Here is a 20,934-nt window from a genome sequence, read left to right on the forward strand (position 1 = left end):
CTCAAGGACATCCTCTGCTGCTGGTAAATTCAGGACCAGCCTAGGATGTATGAGATCCTGTCTCATAATAATATACAAATTAATAAACACAATTAAATGAATAAACAAAATTAAGCAAACCACTTACATAATTTTTAAGAGAAATGTTTATATTTTTAAGAATTAGGATACGGACAGACTGAAAGTTAAAAAAAAAAAAGTTTTCTTAGTGTCAAGCAAAGGGCCAGTAAAATGGCTCAGTGGAGAGAGGTGCTTGTCTCCAGACCTGACTCTGAGTTCCACTGTAGGATCCACACAGTGGGAGGGAAGAACCTATGCTCCTGAAAGTTGTCTGATGATCTCTACATTCACGCTGTGGTATGCACACACGCACAAGAATGTGCGCACACTCGTGGACACTGGCACCCAAACACTCGTGGACACACACACACACACACACATGTACACACGTAAAAGTGCAATCTGAATAAATATCAAGCAAATGCTAACCAAGGTACTGTCATTTACTATCTAGCTAAACTATTTTGAAGAAGAACATTATTTGAGATGAAGAGTACAGATGATAAGTTTGGTTCACTATAAAGATTGCAAACTCAAAATAAGGAGATGCCTAAGAAAACAGTCTCAAAACATGACAGTCAAAAATCGGATTGAAGGGCCAGGTGTGCTGACACACACCTTTAATCCCAGGCAGAGGCAGGTGGGTCTCTGAGTTCAAGGCCAGTCTGGTCTTTATAGTGAGTTCCAGACTAGGAGGGTTCACATAAGGAGATCCTGTTTTAAAAGGGGGGAGGGGAAGGAAGAGAAAGGCGAGGAGGGAAAGAAGGGAAAAGGGAAGATAGATAGACTTATCAGAAGAAATTAACTCAAAGCTTCCCATTAGGGCTGGGCCCGTTCCTAGGAACCAGTCTTAGGTTGGGTAAAACACATTCTAACCCTTTCTTTAACCACAAACAGGCCTGTTCCCTGCACAACAGGAATGCAATGGGCTTGTAAGGAACTCAGTTTCTGATTATCTGTAGTACTGAAGGTGGAACCCCAATTCTTTGTGGCTCTAGTGTCAGAGAACAGGCAAACCCTTAGGCCTTCTTAGATCACAGTTCCCTTTTGGGGTGTCTAGTGTGGGCTGGGAATGGACCATTCTGCCTGAGACCTGAGCCATCCACTGTCCTCCACAGGTGGGGAACAGCAGCATCGCCTGGTCCCTTGGCTACATGCTCAGCTTGACCAACCAGATCCCAGCTGGAAGTCCCCTGATCCATCTACCCATACAGCCACCGGTGTTTATGGGAGTCCTGGCCTTCTTCACAGCTATCGCCTTGCTGTGCCTGGCATTTCTTCTGTATCTATGTTCATCATTCAGGACAAAGGAGCGCTCTGAGAATGCCTTCGACCAAGCAGTGGATTCTGATTGAGCCTTCCAAGCAGCACCTGTCACCCCAGGCTGCCAGAACCCACCAGAGTGACACCACACAGTGTGAGTGAAGTGGCTGCCACCAGGACCTGTCCCGTGCTTAAATGCCAAGGTCATGTGCCTCTCAGCCACTGATTCCTGCCAGAGCACCTCCTGGGAGTCCCTCATCCACCCAGTGGGGACTGCCTTTGCAATCCTCCCTACCTGCTTGCTGATCCACTGGGAATCAAGGAGACACTGGCTGTTGGTGTCAGGGGCTTCACTCTGTCTACTCCAGAGGAAGTTGAGAATATAATTTAATGCAGAAGAATTGACCACGGGCTCGGTTTCCCTTTTCTCTCCCTCCGTGCTCTTCCTAGCAAGCTGCCCATGAAGGCTCCGACTCTGATACTTCACCCCACCCTGTGGCTTTGACCTAGAGTTCCTTTGCAAGACCTTCCTGTATTTTAGTTGAGTCGAGCCCTATCTCAAGTCACTAATGCTTTTTTTTTAGCAATCTCATAAGCATTAAGCTCCCTGACTGGTAGCTAGTAGCATTTAGTGGGGAAGATGATGGCATTTTGAGACAGTTTCATGGAGCCCATGCTAGCTTCCTGCCCACTATGTAGCCAAGAGCAGCCTTGATATCTGTTCTTTTCCTGAGGGCAGGGATTATGGGTTGTGAGGTCCTCGGGGTGGAACCCCAGAGCTTCATGCATTCTAGGCAACTATTTGACCAACCGAGTCACACGCCCAGCCTAAGAAGATTCAGCCTCAAGGACAGATGGCCTATGTCATGTAGGCAGACCTGAAGCACAAAGACACACAGAAGTCCCTAAATACAGAGTCCCTATTCTTATTTTGGAGTGCCCACTTGGAGCTCTGGTCATGAGGTTGCTACTAGGCATGTGTCCTCCTTGTGTAACTGTCTCCCTGCTGTGTCCTCTTGTAAATCACACCCAGTATGGACTGTACTGGGGGGGGGGGCAGTGAGGGGATCTCATTGACCCGGCAGAGCTCCTGCTCAGGGTGCCTTTGGGCTATAAACATGGGGTGTGCTTTTTTCCCCACTGCTCCCACAGGTATACAGGATCCTGTCCAAAGACATCCCTACATTTCTCCCTGCAGAGTTGCTACACATCTTGACTTTGGGAAAAGAGAAGGCAGTCTCAGGAATATTTGCCTCCAAAGTGGGATGGGAAAGGTCTTCAAGTTCAGTAGCTACAAGCTACAAATCAATGCTGTGTCTCATGGCTGTTTGCTGGCTCCATATGGAATAAATTCTTATTTTTATTTTGCAGCGTGTATTTGTTAACTTAAATATGATGCCCTTTCTCCTAAGGACACAAGGTGGTATTTTTAAAAGGAAGAAAGATTCTCACTGTATAGCTTTGTCTCTGCCTCCTCCGGGCTGGGATTCCATGTTTTATTTATTTATTGACTGACATGAGTTCTGGGTCATGAATTCAGCCTTGCATGTTTCTTACTGACTGACTGGCCATCGCCCCAGCCTTTGTTTTGGTTTTGAGAGAAGGTCTTGCAAAAACTCACCAAGATGCATAAGTCAGAAATAAAAATAGGGGTTGGAAAGATGGATCACTGGCTAAGAGTACTGGCTGCTCTTCTATGGGATCTGGGTTCAGTTCCCCGCATAAGTATGGCAGCTCAAAACAGCTTGTGGCTCTTCTAGCCTTCTCCAGCACTGAATGCATGTGCTACACAGCCAGACATGCAAGCAAAATGCCCATAGACATAAAAGTTATGGAATAGATTTTAAATAGAAGTAAAATAAATCTTTAAAAACAAAGTCAAGTATCTTAATTTTACATGCCAATCTCTAGCTCCTAGAAGCCCCACCCACAGCTTTTTCACTTAAAAACAAACAAGCATTGAATAAAACCAGAACATTGTTTGTTTCCTTTAAAAAGAGTGCATGCTGAAGATCATGGCTGAATAACAAGGTGCTAGTTGGAAGGCTGTAGTCATTAGAAAACCAGCTGTGTGCCTCTCTTGCCAAGGCCATGTCTCCTTTGACACGTCTGTGTTTGTCACCCCTGTGAGAAAGCTCTGTCAGATAACCCTCCATCAGCTGGGTCCCTCCTGTCTTATGTATACCACAGGTATCTCAACCCTGCTGGGTCTACACACTGGGAAAGCCACACTTCCCCATATCCATACACTGTCCCAGCTATCCCAACTCTAATGGCCCTTATGGCTGTGCTCCTCCTACGGATACCCAGACCCTACACCATACCCCAAGTGTCTACCATGAAGACACACACAGTCTCACACACACACATACACACATACTGTCTCACACATACTCTAGTACTACACACTCACACACACACACACAGAGCACCCCAGACAAGACCCCTGGCTCTCCACTACAGCTCACACTGAGGTAGTGTTTTTCACACGTTCACACCTAATCTCCAGCTCAGACCTGAAAGCACTGGTACAGTGGTGGGACTGCAAGTGTGTTCCACAACACCCAGCATACAGAGGAAACTCTTAAATGCCATTTCACAGAGGGAAAGAGATAAGAGGTTAATCTAACCAATATCTCAACGCCAGAGAGGGGCCCAGGGAGGAGCTGAGTCAGCTCACTGCAGTGCTGCCCAATCAGGCCTGTCTCACTCCCCACCCCCAGCTCTGGGATTACAAGATAATTCTACCACACCTAGCTGTCTTTCTTTCTTTTTCCTAATGTGGGCTCCAGGAGTTGAACTAGGTTCTCATGGCAAGCTCCTTACCAAGTAGGCCACTTCCCCTACTTGTTTTCTTTTCTTTTTTTTTTTGTTTTATGAGACAGGGTTTCTCTGTGTAGCCCGGGCTGTCTTGGAACACACTCTGTAGACCAGGCTGGCCTCGAACTCAGAGATCTGCCTGCCTCTGCCTCCTGAGTGCTGGGATTAAAGGCGTGTGCCACCACGCCCGGCTCCATACTTTGTTTTCATTTGAGAAAGTTTTGCCATGTGGCCCGGCTGGTGCTTACTATGTATGCCAGGCTAATCTCAAGCTCTTGGCACTTTCTACCCAAGCCTGCTGCGTGCTGGGATTATAGCCATGCACCACTGCACATGGCTTATATGCAATATTTTTACTTGTGAATTTGAGGTTTCATCTAAGGCTTCCTTTCCAAAAAAAAAAAAAAAAATGACCTAATAATAAAAAAAATCAAGGAAATATAAGAGCTGCATGTTTAAGAACAACAGGTGAACTTTTTTCTTTCCCTGAACCACTGTGATTGACTTTAAGTGTATTCATTTTGGTAGTTTGGGGTTTGAATCCTGGTTCCCACGTGCCCCAGGAAAACTCTTCCCTGCTCTGCCACACTCCCGAGTCCACTGCTGGTTGGTTCCTGTCTCATCCCCCAAGCTCCCGGCAGTGAAGCTTTCCAGGACCGAGCTCTCCAGGACCCGCCGGCCGAGTGCATGAGTTGCAGGTGGCAAGGATTCTCCGTCCCTCTTGTCTGGAACATCTTTTCACTGAGCTCTCGGCATCTGTCCTGACTGAGAGCTTTTCCTTGGGATTCCTCACTCAGTACCGCTTCACTCTTCAGCAAAAGCAGACTCGTTAGGATGAGGAATTTATTGAGAGAGGCTGGCAGCTCATAATCTTCTGTTAACTCCTGTTCCAGAGGATGTGATGCCCTCTCCTGGCCTCTGCAGGTACTAAGTTTGTTTGCGCTTGGTGCTCACAAACACCCATACACATAAAATAAAATAAAATAAAATAAAATAAAATAAAATAAAATGTCTGAAATGGGGTTCGTTCAGAGCCACAGAGATGACTAGCAGTTGAATGCTTTCTTGAGTTCTGTTTCCAGCTCATTCATAGCTCTAGCTTTAATGGCCTCCAAGGGGACTATTCCTCCACACACATAAAAGAGTATGTAAAGTGCTTAATGTTGTAAAGGCCTGAATTTGGATCCCCATCACACACATGAAGAGTTAGGAAGAGTTAGGATCGATGGCCTGCAGTGGTCATCCTGGGGAGGTAGAGACAAGTGTGCCCCTGGGGCTCAGTGACCAGCATGCCTATCTGAACTGGCAAACTCTGGGTTCAGTGAGAGGCTGTCTCATAAAGACCGGAAGAAGAGTGACTGAGGAAGGCACCCAGTGTGCTCCTTTGCTCTTGTTTACTTGACACAGCTAGGGTCCTCTGGGAGGAGGGAGCCCCACTTGGAGGAATGCCTCCATAAGAGGCATATCTGTGAAATATATTCCCTTTCCCCCGCCCGCCTCCCCCCACCCCCCGGCCTATTTATTATATGTAAGTACACTGTAGCTGTCTTCAGACACCCCAGAAGAGGGCGTCAGATCTCACTACAGATGGTTGTGAGCCACCATATGATTGTTGGGATTTGAACTCAGGACCTCTGGAAGCGCAGTCAGTGCTCTTAACAGCTGAGTCATCTCTCCAGCCCTGTGTCTTTGGACTTTTAAGACAATGTCTCAGTATGTCTCCTTGGTAGGGGAAGCGGCCTTAAATCCAGATTTGCTTCCGCCTCTGCCTCCCGAGGGCTGGGATTAAGGGCGAGCGCCAGCACCCTCGGCTGTGTCTTAATTATATCCTGTGTATACAGAAGAAAAGGGAAGTGGGCTGGGGACAGACAGTTCATCCTATGAGTCCTTCCTATCCCTAAAGTTCTCAGGAGTGACCGCCCTGTCATGCCAACATTTGGGAGACTGAGGCAGGAGCATTGCTGCGAGCGAGCCTGCTTGGATTATACAGTGTGGAAGGCCTACACTAAAAGGCCTTGTCCCCAAAATCCCAAACCCAAACAAAATAGAAAGGAGAAATTACAACGCCAAGCTCACTGCACGTGTCTGAGGAGAAGCAGTCCATAGAGAGCCGGAACCGCCATGTCATAACCCAGTGAGCATGCGTAAAAGCACGCACGTTTCCCCGTCGACCAATCGGTGGGCACGCTGGACGTCGGGGGCGGGGCTTCTGCCGACACATGCGCACGGCAGGGCGGGCCCTCTCTCTTCTCGCTGAGCGCCGCCAACATGGTGAGTGTGTGTGCCGAGAGCTCCGAGTGCGGCCGTCGCGACGCCCGTCTTCTGCCCCGGGCGGGGGAGCCCCGGCGTGGAGTGGCTCTGCGCGACCCGGCCAGCGCGTGGGGAGGCAGCGGGGCGTGGAACCCAGCCCGCAGGGAGCGCGGCTCGCGTGGACCGCACTACCGGGGCCACGCGTGCGCAGTGGCGGGAGTGGCTGGGCCTGAGGTCCGGGGATGGCGGCGCTGCTGCGGCCTCGGACCTGCCCGGCGGCCTGGCTCCTCATGAGCTCCCTTCAGTTCTTTTTCTCCGGAAAAAGCGAACCGGGGAGTGGTTCAGTGGATTGAACGATGAATTAATTGTATGAGAACTAAAGGAGTATCAAACATGGGTAAGAGCGGATCCAGGGAGCTCGTGTGCTGGGAAAGTGGCCACGGGATACTTGAAGTTAAAAAATGCTGGCTACTAAGTTCAAACTCGTCTCCCAGGGCGGCCCCGAGCCCTGTGTTGCCGGTAAGCAGCGGACTTGGAATATTTAAAGCCAACCCTTGTTTCTTTTCCTGTTTTAGGTGTTCAGGCGTTACGTGGAGGTTGGCCGGGTGGCCTACATTTCCTTCGGGCCCCATGCTGGAAAGCTGGTCGCAATTGTAGATGTCATTGATCAGAACAGGGTACGTGTGGGACGGAGTATTTTACAATCTTTATTTAACGTGGCCGTAAGATCGACAGCACCGTAGATGTTACTCAGGGTAGCTAGAGTGGTCCTTGGGTGGAGTTCTTTAGATTACAGGTTTACCATTGAGGAAACACTGGCCACGGAGTTTGAAGCACTGGGTAGAGTTAGCTCATCTTACAGCACTAATTCACCGGGTAAACGAGGCAGGCAAATGCAGGTGAGTTTAAATGAGGTAACTGAGAAGACTTCAGTGAGCTGGAGGTGCGGCTCTGTTGGTAGAGTGCTTGCTAGAGTCCCTGGATTCTAAAGATAGATGTGGCTCCTGCTACCTCAGGCTCTGGGAGGATAAGGTAGGAGAAGCAGGAGTTTGCCACTAGCCTGGGCTGCTTGACCTTGTCTGAAAATACCACAGTGGAGGCTTTTAGGATACTGGGTTCACAAACGTGCATTTTCTTCATTTGAATGGTAATGTACATTTCGTCCAGAAAGGGCTAGAAATTACGTAGAGGTTACAGCCATCTTGAACTTTAGATGCCTGTCTGAGGTCCTTGATTTTGTATCCTAGGCTTTAGTGGATGGACCCTGTACTCGGGTGAGGAGGCAGGCCATGCCCTTCAAATGCATGCAGCTCACTGACTTCATCCTCAAGTTCCCACACAGGTAACACCTTGTTCTAAGTTGCTTTTCAGTTTGGTGCCACAGTCTATATATACACGGATAATACAGATGGTTTGGAGCCAACCAAGGAAAGGGGCCTATATCTAACAAACAGACTTACTGACTTAAAATTGCCCAGGTCGTTTTGCCATTATGAAGTTCCTGTTTGGGTCCCGTGTCTCCCCCCCCCCCACACACACACACACACAATAAGTTCCGTGAAAATGTCTGCTCTCATATATCCAAATTGGCCCCAAATTTGCAGTCTTCTGGTCTGAGTCACCTTAGTGATGGGGTTTGTTGTGTTTTAGAGGGGTGCAGATTAAGACTGTCCTGCAGCACTGTGTGGTTGTCATCAGCAATGATTGGTACAATGAAGCACCTGCTGTAATGAGCCACCACAGAGTGGATTTAACCTGGGTGGTCTCTGAGACAGATGCCAACTGAGGGGTGCTGGTGGAGTGGTTATGGTCACCATGTACCGGAGTGACTACAGGTGAATCTAGGGTTCACCGAAGCGCAGAAGTTTTTAGTGGTTAAGAAACTTAGCCAAGTTAATGTGCAAAATATAGCAGGTGTAAGGAGCAGCTTTTGTTATTTACAAAGGGACATGGTTTTATGCACACGTGTGAGCAGTGGTAAGTGTACTTTGAAATATTTTTTTGACATGACCTACCATAAAGCTGATTGAGTAATATGTGACTTGATCTTCATAGTGCCCGCCAGAAGTATGTCCGAAAAGCTTGGGAGAAGGCGGATATCAATACGAAATGGGCAGCCACAAGATGGGCCAAGAAAATTGATGCCAGAGAAAGGGTAAAGGCACAAAGCTTTGAGTTCTGGAGGGCGGGATGTGCTTGAGATGTCAGGGGAGATCAGTTGAGTTTTGTTTTTCTTTTAACAGAAAGCCAAGATGACAGACTTTGATCGTTTCAAGGTCATGAAGGCAAAGAAAATGGTAAGTCTTCAGATGTACATTTATATTGGCTGTAGGGTAATGAGGGAAGAGTAGCCAGTCCCTATTTTGTGGTGTTGTGTGTAATTGATGTTTATAGCTCTTGATAGGTTAGGGCCAGCAAGATTGCTCAGGGTAAAAGTAGCTGGCTTAATGACCAAATGAGTCTTGGAAATAATCTCTCTATAGTTTATGTGTGTGGAAGCAGTTTAATTTCTAACAATGGACATAAGGCGTATTGTTGTGTGAGTGTAGCAAGTGCTCTTCTGTGTTTTTTCAGAGGAACAGAATAATCAAGACTGAAGTAAAGAAACTTCAAAGAGCTGCTATCCTGAAAGCTTCTCCCAAAAAAGCAGCTGTGGCCAAAGCTGCCATTGCGGCGGCTGCAGCTGCTGCTGCTGCTAAAGCTAAAGTCCCAGCCAAGAAGGCCACAGGACCAGGCAAGAAGGCTGCAGGCCAGAAGGCTCCTGCTCAGAAGGCTGCAGGCCAGAAGGCAGCACCTCCTGCTAAAGGTCAGAAGGGTCAGAAGACCCCAGCCCAGAAAGCACCTGCTCCAAAGGCGGCTGGCAAGAAAGCGTGAGGCTACACAGAATAATAAAGGTTCTTTTTGACGGTGGTAAATCTCATGTGTGGACTCTAAGCTTGTCGCCAAGTGGGAAATAGACTGGTGGGATTGTAGATAGGATGGGCTACTTAAACTCATTCTACCCAGGCCTTAGTACTTAGCATACAGCCAGAGTCAAACTGATCCTTTATACAGGGGGTACCATGACAGTACAACAGTGTCGTTAACCCTAACAAATAAATTTCCCACCAACGGGTGGAATTCCTTCATTTTGATGAACCATAGTCGAGTATAATTGTTGAAAGATACGTGGGGCTGGGCTTGCCTGCCTCGCATGTGTGATACATTTGGCATTTCTTCTCTTTCCACAGCATGATTTTGATAATTTTGGATTATAAAACAGGCTTTGAATATTTCTAGGAAAGTGGATGATTGGAGAGAATCTTGGTCCTCACAAAGGGTGGACTCCTGAAAAGCAGGAAGTGTTATTTGTGAGAAGTGGGGGTGGATTACTTGCAGGGTTATTCCCAGCACACTGGGTGCTTTTGAGTCTTGTTGTCCACAGTTTACACCTGGACAGGTGGACACTGGAATACCAGGTGGGAATGACCCTGCATGGGGGGAGTCCTGTCATTGTCAACAGCATTTGTGGGCTCTGCGTCTACCCTGTGAAATAGCAGGTGGAAGATTGAGGGCAGGATTCAGGCTATTTCTAGGAAATAGTGCAATGTGGAGTAGTCCTCTTAGCCTTTGAGAAAGGGACGTGAGGCAGAGATGGGTGTGAACCTTTGAGGCAGCCAGGGACAGGAAGGTACAGGGCTCCTGAAGAGAATGGGAAGTGACAACTGGAACTGAGGTAGGTCATGTGATTAAAACAAAAACTGGGCCAGGTGTGGTGGCGGCACGCCTTTAATCCCAGCACTCGAAGCAGAGGCAGGTGGATTTCTGAGTTCACGGCCAGCCTGGTCTACAAAGTGAGTTCCAGGACAGCCAGAGGTACACAGAAACCCTGCCTCGAAAAACCAAAATCAAAAAACCCCAAACTGGTACTTCAGTTTAGCCAGTCCTGATTGGCTTAGTGGGAAGGAAGTTGAAAACACGTGTCTAGGCACTTACTCTGCTATCAGGAAGGTGGTGATCCCATATTTCATAAGCCACCTGTTCATGGGCTCATATTTAGGGATTCTGAGAAAGGGATTAAAGCATACAGACTGGGATAATTCACCCCACAGAATTTAGTAGGAAAAAGAGAGTCTGGCTTCATTAAACAGCACCCTCCCCACACCCCCCAGAGCATTGCCGGCAAGAATTCTACATGGTAGAATTGTAGATAGTCCGAAAGGTGGCCTGTTGAGGCTTGTGGGAAAGTAGACAACACTCAACTGTAATCTTGACATTTCCAGCCTTGCCACCCAGGATTCCTGGTCTGCACACGGGAGTGGGGTAGAATGGGTATTGTTTTGAACTAGCAAGTGATTTGTCAGGAAGCAGCAGTTTTCTTCCCAGGGCTGGGAATTAAAGGACTGCAGGAAGTGGATTTCTGCAACAGAGCCCATATCTAGGTATACTCAGGTTGGCTGCTGGCAGGAGGGCCAAGTCCTTTTGCACTGAAATGCTGGTGGTTAAGAACTTAGCACCTGGAACTGGCTTTACTGGTATAGCCTGAGGTAAGGGGACAGGGGAGGAGGGGACTGAAATCAAGGACAACAGTGCCTGGGAGCCAGCAGTTTCAAAAGCATGGTTACTTCAGTGAGGTATTTGGTGATTGGTTTTCAGGGGTATTTATGAAGGATTTCTTAGCGTTGGGACTGCTGTGGACTTGATAACTTTCAGGAAACAAGGTCTCACTTTGCTTTTCTGGCTTCTGAGCTCCAGGGGCCTGACTGACTTTCTTCTTTCTTTCTTCCTTTCTTTCTTTCTGCCTGTCTGTCTGTCTGTCTGTCTGTCTTTTGTTTTCGAGACAGGGTTTCTCTGTATAGCCCTTGCTGTCCTGGAACTCACTTTGTAGAACAGGCTGGCCTCAACTCAGAAATCTGCCTGCCTCTGCCTCCCAAGTGCTGTGATTAAAGGCGTGCACCACCATTGTCCGCCTCCAGGGGACTTCATGCTTTAGCCTCCAGCATAGGCCATCAACCACCACACACCTTGAACATTGTCTGAGGTAGGGCTTCTGGTTCCTGTCTAGGCCTTTGTAGTGCTAGCATTACAGATAAGTACCATCGTGTCCAGTAAGAAATAAGCTTTTCCTACCTTATCATTTTTACTGCTTTACCATTTTAAAGTTTGGGGTTTTATGCAAATGAGTTTTGCCAGCATATTAGGTCTGTGCCTCATTGTGGTGTCTGAGAATGTTGGGTCCCTTAGAATAGGATTGTGAGCCACCATATGGCTGTTAGAATTGAGTCTTGGCCCTTTGCAAGAGCAACAGGTGTTATTAACTGCTGAGTCTATGAAAATACTTTTCAGGATGATTTGTGTCTTTGTGGGTATATGCTGTGAGTGCAGGGTCAGGCAGTCCAGAAGAGGCCGTTAGATTTCTGGTGCTCAGTTGAGCCACCTGGTGCTGAGAAGTGACCGGCTAAGCTAATTTTCCGGCCGTATCAGCATGAGAAACTGCACACTGATGTCCAATCTTTATTTGTGGGGGTGTGATTTTTTTTTTTTCCCCAATCAATGTTGCTATTTAAAATTGGTACCAGAGAGATCGCTCAAGCGAATTTGTATAATTTCTGCCCGGAGCGGGCAACGCTTACCACCTGCTGCCCAGATGCGCACGCACCCAAACGTCTCAAAGCGCACCTCTCAGATCTTCAGAGCAGATGCGCGGGAGTCTGCGCAAGTGCGCAGGCGCCCTGAGCCACATCAAACCCCTCCTACTCCGCTGGACCGACAAGTGGTGGGGCGGTGTTATCACCGAGATGAGGCCTCCGGAACTCCTAGAGCGGCCGGAGTGCGCTCGCGCTTCCGGGTCGGGGCTTGGCCCTGTAGATAGTTCGGGCGAGTCGGACGTTGACTTACTGCGCCCGGTGCTGGGTCAGAAGTGCAACCTTCCTTCAGCGTTCCCAGCCTGCCACGAGTGGACAATCCGATGTTGCCCCCCCCTCCGTGCCCAGGGACGCATTGGGCCCCAGGAGGCGTCCCCGGGGCGCGGAGCATCATTTCTGTCCCCTCGCCGTCAGACACTCGTGCCTTGTAAGCGCGCAGTCTGCAGAGTGGAGACCTGCGTGGGAGGCAGGAAGACTTTGGATGGGGATGTCCGAGGAGGTTGGGGTGTCACAGTGGGAGATACGGAACCCACGCACCACAGGAGGCTATATTGGGAGTGGTGAGGCTTACGTTGCAGATGCTAGTGGAAGAAAGGAGAACCATGCCAGAACATCCCGTGAGTGTCTGCAAACGAGAGTCACCTGCTGAAGTTAGGAAGTTCATTATTGAGCTGGTTCTGGTGTCCGTTGCTAGTAGGATATGCTGAAGAGGCAGAAGCAGGAATATCAGGAGTTGAGGCCAGCCTGGGTTACACCTTGTGTTGGAGTACCTTCTGCTCTTCCAGAGGAACAAAGTTTGGTTCCCAGAGTCCCTGCGGAGTATTTCACAACCTCCTATCACTCCAGGTTCTTCCAGGGATCTCTGGGAGTACCTGAGTTTGTGTGGCGGACATTGACCACATTCATCCATTAAAACAAACTAAAACGTGTTGAAGAGTTTGCTTCATTCATTGTGGTCGTATTGTCAAGAGACCAGTATTCAGTGTGCGAATTTTCTTTCACTTCCCATACACTTATTTGTGTGTGTATACAGACGTGTGTGCCACAGAGGGTGTGTGGAGGTCACATGACTACCTTCAAGCATCAACTCTTCCACCGTGTGGGTTCAAGAGATGGAACCCAGGTAGTCAGGCTATGCAGCAAGTAACTTTACTCACTGAACCTTCTGGAGGAGGGGAGGGGCTGAGAACGAGGTTTGCTGTGACCTGAGGCTTGTGAGTGCCTTCCACAGACACTTTTGAGAGTTGAGTCTTCTTTTTTGAACTCTTGTCATGCGAACACACACACCATGTTTACACCTGAGGTGGCCTCGTTACCACACGGGTGGAAAAACCTTGGACTTGTTACGCACTTGATTTAAATCAGTTTTTTGGTCACTAAACTCAGAAGATGTTTGCTGTTGCTTTTGTGACTCACATTTAGTTCTGTGACTCCATTGGGGTCAGACCCATAGTTATAAAGATGTTCTTTCTAGGAAGCCAGAACACGCAAACTCTTTGAAGAGAGCTGGCTTTCTCGAGAGACAGGGACATATGGTTTGTAAAGCACTGACTTTTCAGAGCTCAGGTGCTCTACACGGTGTTTGGTGCTGGGAACCTGAAAAGAAGCTAGGGAGGAACAAATGGGGTTGATTCCCTACACTGCAGATGGGTGGAGTCAGGGTGAATGACAGCCAACACATCCCGGTGTTGGTGGAACCGTGGTCATGGCACGTAAACAAATCAAGTTGGTGCTGACTTCCTGCCCGCCTGTTGTCATGGTAACAGAGGGTCATGTGCAGGTTTCTGGGGGGTGGGGAGGTCAGGGTGGATTTACCAACAATCTTCAGCTGTGAACACCAAGCTATAGTAATGACCAGCTTGGCAAAATATTGTCCATGGTGCAACAGTGGGCTGATGTTGCGTGGGGAAACCAACTGCTTTCTGATTGGCTTTGAGGTTCTTCCCACAGAAGGAAACACATGCCTAGTACCACATGACCCACAGGTGGGTGTTTATAGGGCCCAGGGGGTGACCCCAACCAGGGGGTCAAACTGCCCTCTAAATTATTTATCTCTATAGACAGATTAGTGCAACGCTCAGACTGCATCAGAGGTCCTTTCTGCAGGGGACAGTGGTTAATGCTGAAGTTCACAACAGGCCAAACTGCAGGGAATAAGTGTGCTCAGCCACAAATGGTCATCTCAGTCACACTCAAGATTGGGACCATCATGGAGGAGTGTGGAAAGATTGTAAGAACCAGAGATCAGGGAGGAGTCTCTCACCCTGAAGAGAGTTTTGGACACAACAGAGCCTTTGCAGTCATGATCCCACAGTAGCTGTGGTGGCCTGCATATAACCTACATGAGGTCTCAAGCTGGTCTGCATTCTAGCATGGAGGAGGGAGGGGCTCAGGAGCTCCAGACCCCTAGCTGAGGAGCCACGGACAGTTGGTGCTCTCTCAGGGAGGGAGTATCAGTTTCTTGAAGGCTGTGGCCCCTGGTAGTCAACCACACCATGAACATATGACCAGTACAGATTGGGCGTGGAGATGCACACACATGACAAGACATGGGGGTCGGGTGGGGGTTGAAGGGTGGGTGTGGGAGGAGTTAGGGAAGGATCGGGAAGTGAATATTATCAAAATACTTGGTATGCATGTATGAAATTCTCAAAGAATTAATAGAAAATGCATTTTACTTAGAAAAGCCAAGTGGCACAGGAGTACACGAGGATGATCATTCCTTGAAGGGCAATCTGTAAATCCAGGAATATATTCCTTTCTGGTTGCTATGGTTACCAGGAAGAGAGTATTGCCTGGGTATTAGGCTGTAGATTGGAACGGCAGTGAGAGACCCCAGACCGTGTGGGTGGCACAGAGCTGGGGCTGCACATTTGAAAACGGGAACATTGGTGCATTGGTTTCTGGCTGTGGTGCTGGCTGCGATTCATGAGGGCTGGGGATTGTGGACTCCTCAGAAGCTCAGAGCTCCTCCTGTCTCGCTCAAGCTTGATCGGGAGTTTGCTGATTCAGTGGATGGTGACCTTTGAGGATGTGGCTGTGTACTTCACACAGAGTCAGTGGAACAGCCTGCAGCCTGCACACAACAGGGTCTGTACAGATATGATGATGGAGAACTATGGCCACAGGTGCCTCCTCAGGGATTCTGGGAACTCTCGAGATCTTGGGGTTGGATGCCTGTAGGAAGGACTCAGCTCCCCAACTTGGGAGGATGATTAAGTTGCTGGGCATTCCTGGTAATTGTGGTATCTACCTGCGTGTCACTTACTCCACGGAAGGGTGTGGCTCTGTTTTGGCATGTCAAGGAGATCTCTGTCTCTCCTTCCTTGGGTAGAGAGTTGGTGTCCACCATTGTGGAAGTGCTCCCCAAGGGGAGCACCTGAACGAGCATCCTTCCCAAGGGAGATTCCTCTTGAGAGGCCCAGGCCCAGGTCCTATCTCCCTGGCTGTATCATGGAGTCCAGGTTAGACCCCCAATGCTGCTCTATCTTCTGAAGTCCCCATCTCTCTCCGTCAGGCCTGAAGGAAGGTGGGCTGATAGAGGTCTCTGGAACCCACTGGCAAATGTCCTCAACTTGTCTTCCCTCCTTTTCTTCTCTAGTTGAATGTCTGTCTCACAAACCTGTTCTGGTCTCCCAGCTGCAGAGAGAAGTGCCCTGGGCCGCAGAGTGTCCAAGAGGCTGCAGTCCTGGTGAGCCCCGAAGCTCTGTAGAAAGGTGTTCGAGTTGCTCTAGGGAAGGAGTCTCACCTGGGTGTGGAGGAGCTGCTTCACGTGCAGTTCCCAAAGGCGGCCGCCTCCTAGGTACTCCCCGAGTCAGCTTTGTCCTCACAGCCTCTTACAACTCCTTATGTCTTCTGAAGCATGGAGCAGGCCTGGGCTCCAGCAGGGTCAAGGATGGTGCTCCTTGGTGACCCAGCTGACATTGGTCACAGGCATGAATTTAATGTTTAGGCCATAAGTGGTGGAAAAAGTGACTTTGTTTTAAAACTTCCACCTGCCATACTATCTAGATCTACGTTGTGTTTGTCACAGATGAGACTGTAGAGGACAGGCAGCGGGTGTCATCCTACCCCCCCCCCCTGCACACTCACTGTCCTCCTACCCTTCCACCTGCACAGTCACCCTCCTCCTACCCCCCCCCCCCCCGATCTACAAAGTGAGGCCCAGGATATTCAAGGCTATACAGAGAAACCCTTTCTCAAAACAACAACCACCACCACCACTACCACATGTCTGGGCAATGCCAGAGGCCAGAAGGAGCCAGATGCCTCCAGGAATGTAGTCACAGGCAGTTGTGAGCTACTGACGCTGCCAGGAACTGAACTTGGGTCCTCTGGAGGAACCACAGGTGCCTTTACCCACTGAACTATCTCCCCAGCCCCTCTCATTATCTTCTTTCAGATCTTGTAGTCATTTCAAAGGTATGTCTCAAAATCACTCTGCAAGGAAAATTATTTATCAGGCTCCGCTTTCCTCCTAGGCACTAGCTAAGGCCTCTCATCTTGTGCTTGCATTGCTTAGATACTGAGTCTTGGACCAAGGGCGGAAGAACTCCCTTTCAGTCAGGAAGCCTCTTTTGTTGTTGTTGTTGTTGTTGTTGTTGTTGTTGGTTTGTTTGTTTGTTTGTTTGTTTGTTTGTTTGTTTTGAGACAGGGTTTCTCTGTGTAGCCCTGGCTGTCCTGGAACTCACTCTGTAGACCAGGCTGGCCTCGAACTCAGAAATCCGCCTGCCTCTGCCTCCCGAGTGCTGGGATTAAAGGCGTGTGCCACCACACCCAGCAGTCAGGAAGCCTCTTAAGAGATAGCACCCCGCAGAGTCCCTAGTGGGGCGGTGCTCCGAAATGATTCTCAACACTTTGACTGTGAGAACCGGACAGCAAGGAAGACATTCAGTTCCAGTCCGAATCTGATCCTTCCAGGATCCAGGTCTGACGTTCTAAGTATGTAAAGAATGCGGGGAGGGGGGTGCGGGGGGGGGGGAGGCTCAGCTACAACTCGATGCTGCTGCGTAACCAGATGAGTCACATTGGGAGAAAAAGTCCTTCGAATGTAAAGGGTGCCGCAAAGCCTTCAGGTCCAGCCACGACTGGAAGGATCACCTACAAGTGCAGGCAGTGCAGGAAAGATCTGAGTTCTAGCGGGGCCTTAACCCAGGACTGGATGATAGACACCAGAGAGAAGCCCTACGTCTGCAAGGAGAGCCTTAGGGCCTTCCGGAGGGGCGTGGCCTTCCTCCAGCACCAGATTGTTCACTCTGCGGAGAAGCTGTGTGAATGCAAGAAGTGCCGGAGAGCTTTCAGATGGTACAGGAGTTTTCTCCAGCACCTCAAACTGTACCTGGTGGAGATGGAGCTGACTCAGGGTGATCCCCAGGGACTCCCTCCACCTCAGCTCAGATTCCTCTGCAGGAGCCGCGAGCCCCTCCTGCAGCTGTGCCTCTTCCCCCCTTTCCTCCAGCTGTGCTGGTTGGTTCCTGGGCTGCATTTGAAATACCCTCTTCATCTGCCCAGTTAGCGCGTGTGTCTCCCAGGGCCGTGCTCCCACAGTGAAGACTTTCACGGTTGTCAGTTCTTCTCGGCCTTCCCCCTGCAGCTTTAGCTTAGCACTTCCTCGAGCTCCTTCTCACCAGTAGGTGGCACCACGTGAACACACATTAATGAATTCGCTTACAGACTGTAGGTGGAGAACAGAACACTGCGGTCTCTGCACACTGACAGCAGCGGCTGTGTCGGCTAGGCTTGGGAGCTGCAAGGTCAGTTAGGGAATCACTTGTCCTGCCTGGCCTGTTGTAATTAAAAAGAAACGACCTGGGGCCAGTGACATAGCACTTGCCACCAAGCCATACACCCTGAGTTCTGTGCCCTGGGATCCCACAGTAGGAGAGAACCAACTCTCACAAGTTACGGCTGACTTCAAATGGCAGATGGGTTCCTTGGCAAAAATGCACCCCTCCACGTGCGCGTGCGCGTGCGCGCGCGCGCGCACACACACACACACGGGCACACACACACACACACACACACACGGGCACACAATAAACAGGAAGAAGCGTGTTGCCAGAAATGTAATACCTGCAGGAGAACTGGAGCGAGCTTCTGATCATGCATTTTAGAACTTAATGGCAGATTCTTTTTTTTTTCTTCAAGTTTTCTCAGATTTGGAGTGTGTGTGTGTATATATATATATGCCACACACATGCAGGTGCCCTCAGAGGCCAGAAATGAGTGTCAAATCTGCTGGCCCCAAAGTTACAGATAGTTGTGAACAGTCTGGTTGTGGGTGTTGGGCACTGAACAGGGGTCTGCAGTAAGAGCAGCAAGTGCTTTTAACTTCTGAGCCACCTCACCTGGTGTAGCAATGACTGAGGGGCAGGGGCGGGAGGAGTTGGCACCACTGACTGTAGGGGGTGCTACTGCTGTTGGAGATAGGGGATGCTGGTATGACTGATTATTCCAGAATGGTGATGTGCTGTTTCTGTCAGAGCTTGTTGAGGACCACCGCAGTGCAAATGCTTGAATGATATAGCAGTGAGAAGTCACTGTGTGCGTTACACCTGTGGTAGCTAGTGTGCACAGTCACATCTTTACACAGAAAGGCTTTCCTTTTTAGTTTTACCCTTTATTCTAGCTGTAGAATATCTTAGCTTTTTTTTGTTGTTGTTTTGTTTTGTTTTTTGTTTTTTGTTTTTTTTCGAGTCAGGGTTTCTCTGTGTAGCCCTGGCTATCTTGGAACTCACTCTGTAGACCAGGCTGGCCTTGAACCCAGAATGCGCCTGCCTCTGCCTCTCAAGTGCTGGGATTACAGATTCCTTTACAGATGGTTGTGAGCCACCATGTGGCTACTGGGAATTGAACTCAGGACCTCTGGCAGACCAGTTAGTGCTCTTACCTGCTGACACATCTCTCCAGCCACTCTTAGTCTTTACTGTATCTCTTGTGTGAACTTTTGCAGGAGTTTGGTGGAAACCTGGGGGAGAATGGGCAACTGTACAAAGCAACACTGGACGAAATCCAAGTTCAAAATGGGAGTTTGGAAATGCAGTGGGTGGTGGCATGAGTCCATAGGGTTGCTGGACATTAATGAAGTGGGGTTTGATTTGTTCTTGGTAATAACCTTGAAGGGAAGCCTGTGCTACTGTGGACAGGGCCCTGGAAAGTGGTGACTGGAAAAAGGATGCCGTGTGCGTGTTACAGTAGCCTTCCTGTACACTGGTGGATCAGTCCATGATGATCGGTTTGGTTGTTTTGTTTTGTTTTGTTTTGTTTCTCCTAGGGACAGTGTTTCTCTGTGTAACCCACCTGAGTCTCTGGTGGGAGGAGTGTGCCACCATCCCAGGCTTGCCTACGGGTTCTTTACTCTCATTCATATCTAGACACTTGTCAGAAGCAGTGGATATAGAAACCTTTACATTTGTGTATTTAAGATTTGCTAAGTTTCTGGTATGCTTGCAAAAAAACAACAACAAAAAGTAGTTTTCTGATGTAATTCTGTTTTAGGGTGTCTGTGAATATCACAGACACCCCTTGGGGAGATTTATTCTTTTTTTTTTTTTTTTTTTTTTTTTTTTTTGAGACAGGGTTTCTCTGTGTATCTCTGGCTGTCCTGAAACTCACTTTGTAGACCAGGCTGGCCTTGAACTCAGAAATCCTCCTGCCTCTGCCTCTTGAGGGCTGGGATTAAAGGCATGCGCTAGCACGCCCTTCGAGGATTATTCTTGATAAGGGACATGGGTGTGGCCCCTGGCAGTTTGTAATATGTCTTGGCTTCCATCTCTCCCTTTGGAGCCCACAGATATCCCCAGTCCTACTTGGAGCCCTTCAGACAGACCCCTTATGGGCAGGCACACAGTCTCCGTGCAGCCGTAGTAGCCACTGGAAACACAGCAGAGCTTTCTCTGATGTCTGTTGTGGTCATCTACTTGTAAGTCTTCGGCTGACTCTGCTGGTGTAGCCCTAGGCAGCTCAGGTTGAACTTTGCTACTGATTTTCCAAAGTCCCCGGTGCTGAGGCTTCCCGCAGAACTGGATGGACAGTGTCCCCAGAAGGGGAATTTTCAGATGCTACACAAGTAAGTGAGTGGCAGAGGGGGCTGGTGAGATGGCTCAGTGGGTAAAGGAGCCTGCTGTTATGTCTGATGGGCAGAGTTCCATCCCTGGGATCCATGTGATGGAAAGAGACAACTCGCCTCCACAAGTTGGCTTTCTCTCACACATACACACACACACGCACACACATATACATGCACATGCACGCATACATACACATGCACACGCACACACACACACTCATACATGCACACACACATCCACACACATATACATGCACATGCACGCATACATACACATGCACACGCACACACACACACTCATACATGCACACACACATCCACACACATATACATGCACATGCACGCATACATACACATGCACACGCACACACACACACACACGCATACATGCACACACACATCCACACACATATACATGCACATGCACGCATACATACACATGCACACGCGCACACATACACACACACAAGCACACACGCTTTAGAAATAAAATGGGTGGGCAGTGGTGGTGCACGCCTTTAATCCCAGCACTTGGGAGGCAGAGGCAGGCACATTTCTGGGTTTGAGGCCAGCCTGGCCTACAAAGTGAGTTCCAGGACAGCCAGGGCTACACAGAGAAACCCTGCTTCAAAAAAAAGAAAGTATTTATTTTATTTATATGAGTACACTGTAGCTGTCTTCAGACACACCAGAAGAGGGCATCAGATCCCATTACAGATGTGAGTCACCAACCACATCGGCGCTGGGAATTGAACCTCTGGAAAGGCGTGCACTCAGGACCTCTGGAAGACCCCTGAGCCATATCTCCAGCCCCAGTAGTATCAGTAGTATATTTTTTTAAACAAACAA

At 49.0% G+C, this 20,934-nt stretch overlaps 2 protein-coding genes and 1 long non-coding RNA gene across 3 annotated transcripts in view; all 3 read left to right on the plus strand.

Annotated features, from left to right (window-relative positions):
* The window catches only part of Entpd3 (ectonucleoside triphosphate diphosphohydrolase 3), a 28,510-nt gene extending 25,310 nt beyond the window's left edge, over window positions 1–3,200 (plus strand). Inside the window, exon 11 of the mRNA NM_178676.5 lies at window positions 1,179–3,200. Within this exon, the coding sequence (NP_848791.3) occupies window positions 1,179–1,415 (237 nt within the window). The 3' untranslated portion in view covers window positions 1,416–3,200. The remainder of the gene's footprint in view (window positions 1–1,178) is intronic.
* A 3,189-nt stretch (window positions 3,201–6,389) lies between these two features.
* Rpl14 (ribosomal protein L14) lies at window positions 6,390–9,526 on the plus strand. Its single transcript, NM_025974.2, has 6 exons — window positions 6,390–6,414; window positions 6,969–7,070; window positions 7,641–7,735; window positions 8,449–8,548; window positions 8,637–8,690; window positions 8,968–9,526. Exons 1-6 carry the CDS (start codon window positions 6,412–6,414, stop codon window positions 9,265–9,267), a joined length of 654 nt encoding a protein of 217 aa, NP_080250.1. The 5' UTR covers window positions 6,390–6,411; the 3' UTR covers window positions 9,268–9,526.
* A 2,677-nt stretch (window positions 9,527–12,203) lies between these two features.
* On the plus strand, window positions 12,204–12,946 carry 5830454E08Rik (RIKEN cDNA 5830454E08 gene). Its single transcript, NR_073359.1, has one exon. It is a non-coding gene; the product is annotated as an RIKEN cDNA 5830454E08 gene (long non-coding RNA).
* Window positions 12,947–20,934: the final 7,988 nt, after the last annotated feature.

The sequence above is a fragment of the Mus musculus genome, chromosome 9 (assembly GCF_000001635.26).
Source record: "Mus musculus strain C57BL/6J chromosome 9, GRCm38.p6 C57BL/6J".
Classification (NCBI taxonomy): domain Eukaryota; kingdom Metazoa; phylum Chordata; class Mammalia; order Rodentia; family Muridae; genus Mus; species Mus musculus.

Bases quoted from the DNA above. Each gene is read 5' to 3' on its own strand.
- Rpl14 (NM_025974.2), top strand. The intron at 8,549-8,636 runs GTAAAGGCACAA...TTCTTTTAACAG, and splicing joins AAATTGATGCCAGAGAAAGG to AAAGCCAAGATGACAGACTT. The intron at 8,691-8,967 runs GTAAGTCTTCAG...GTGTTTTTTCAG, and splicing joins TCATGAAGGCAAAGAAAATG to AGGAACAGAATAATCAAGAC.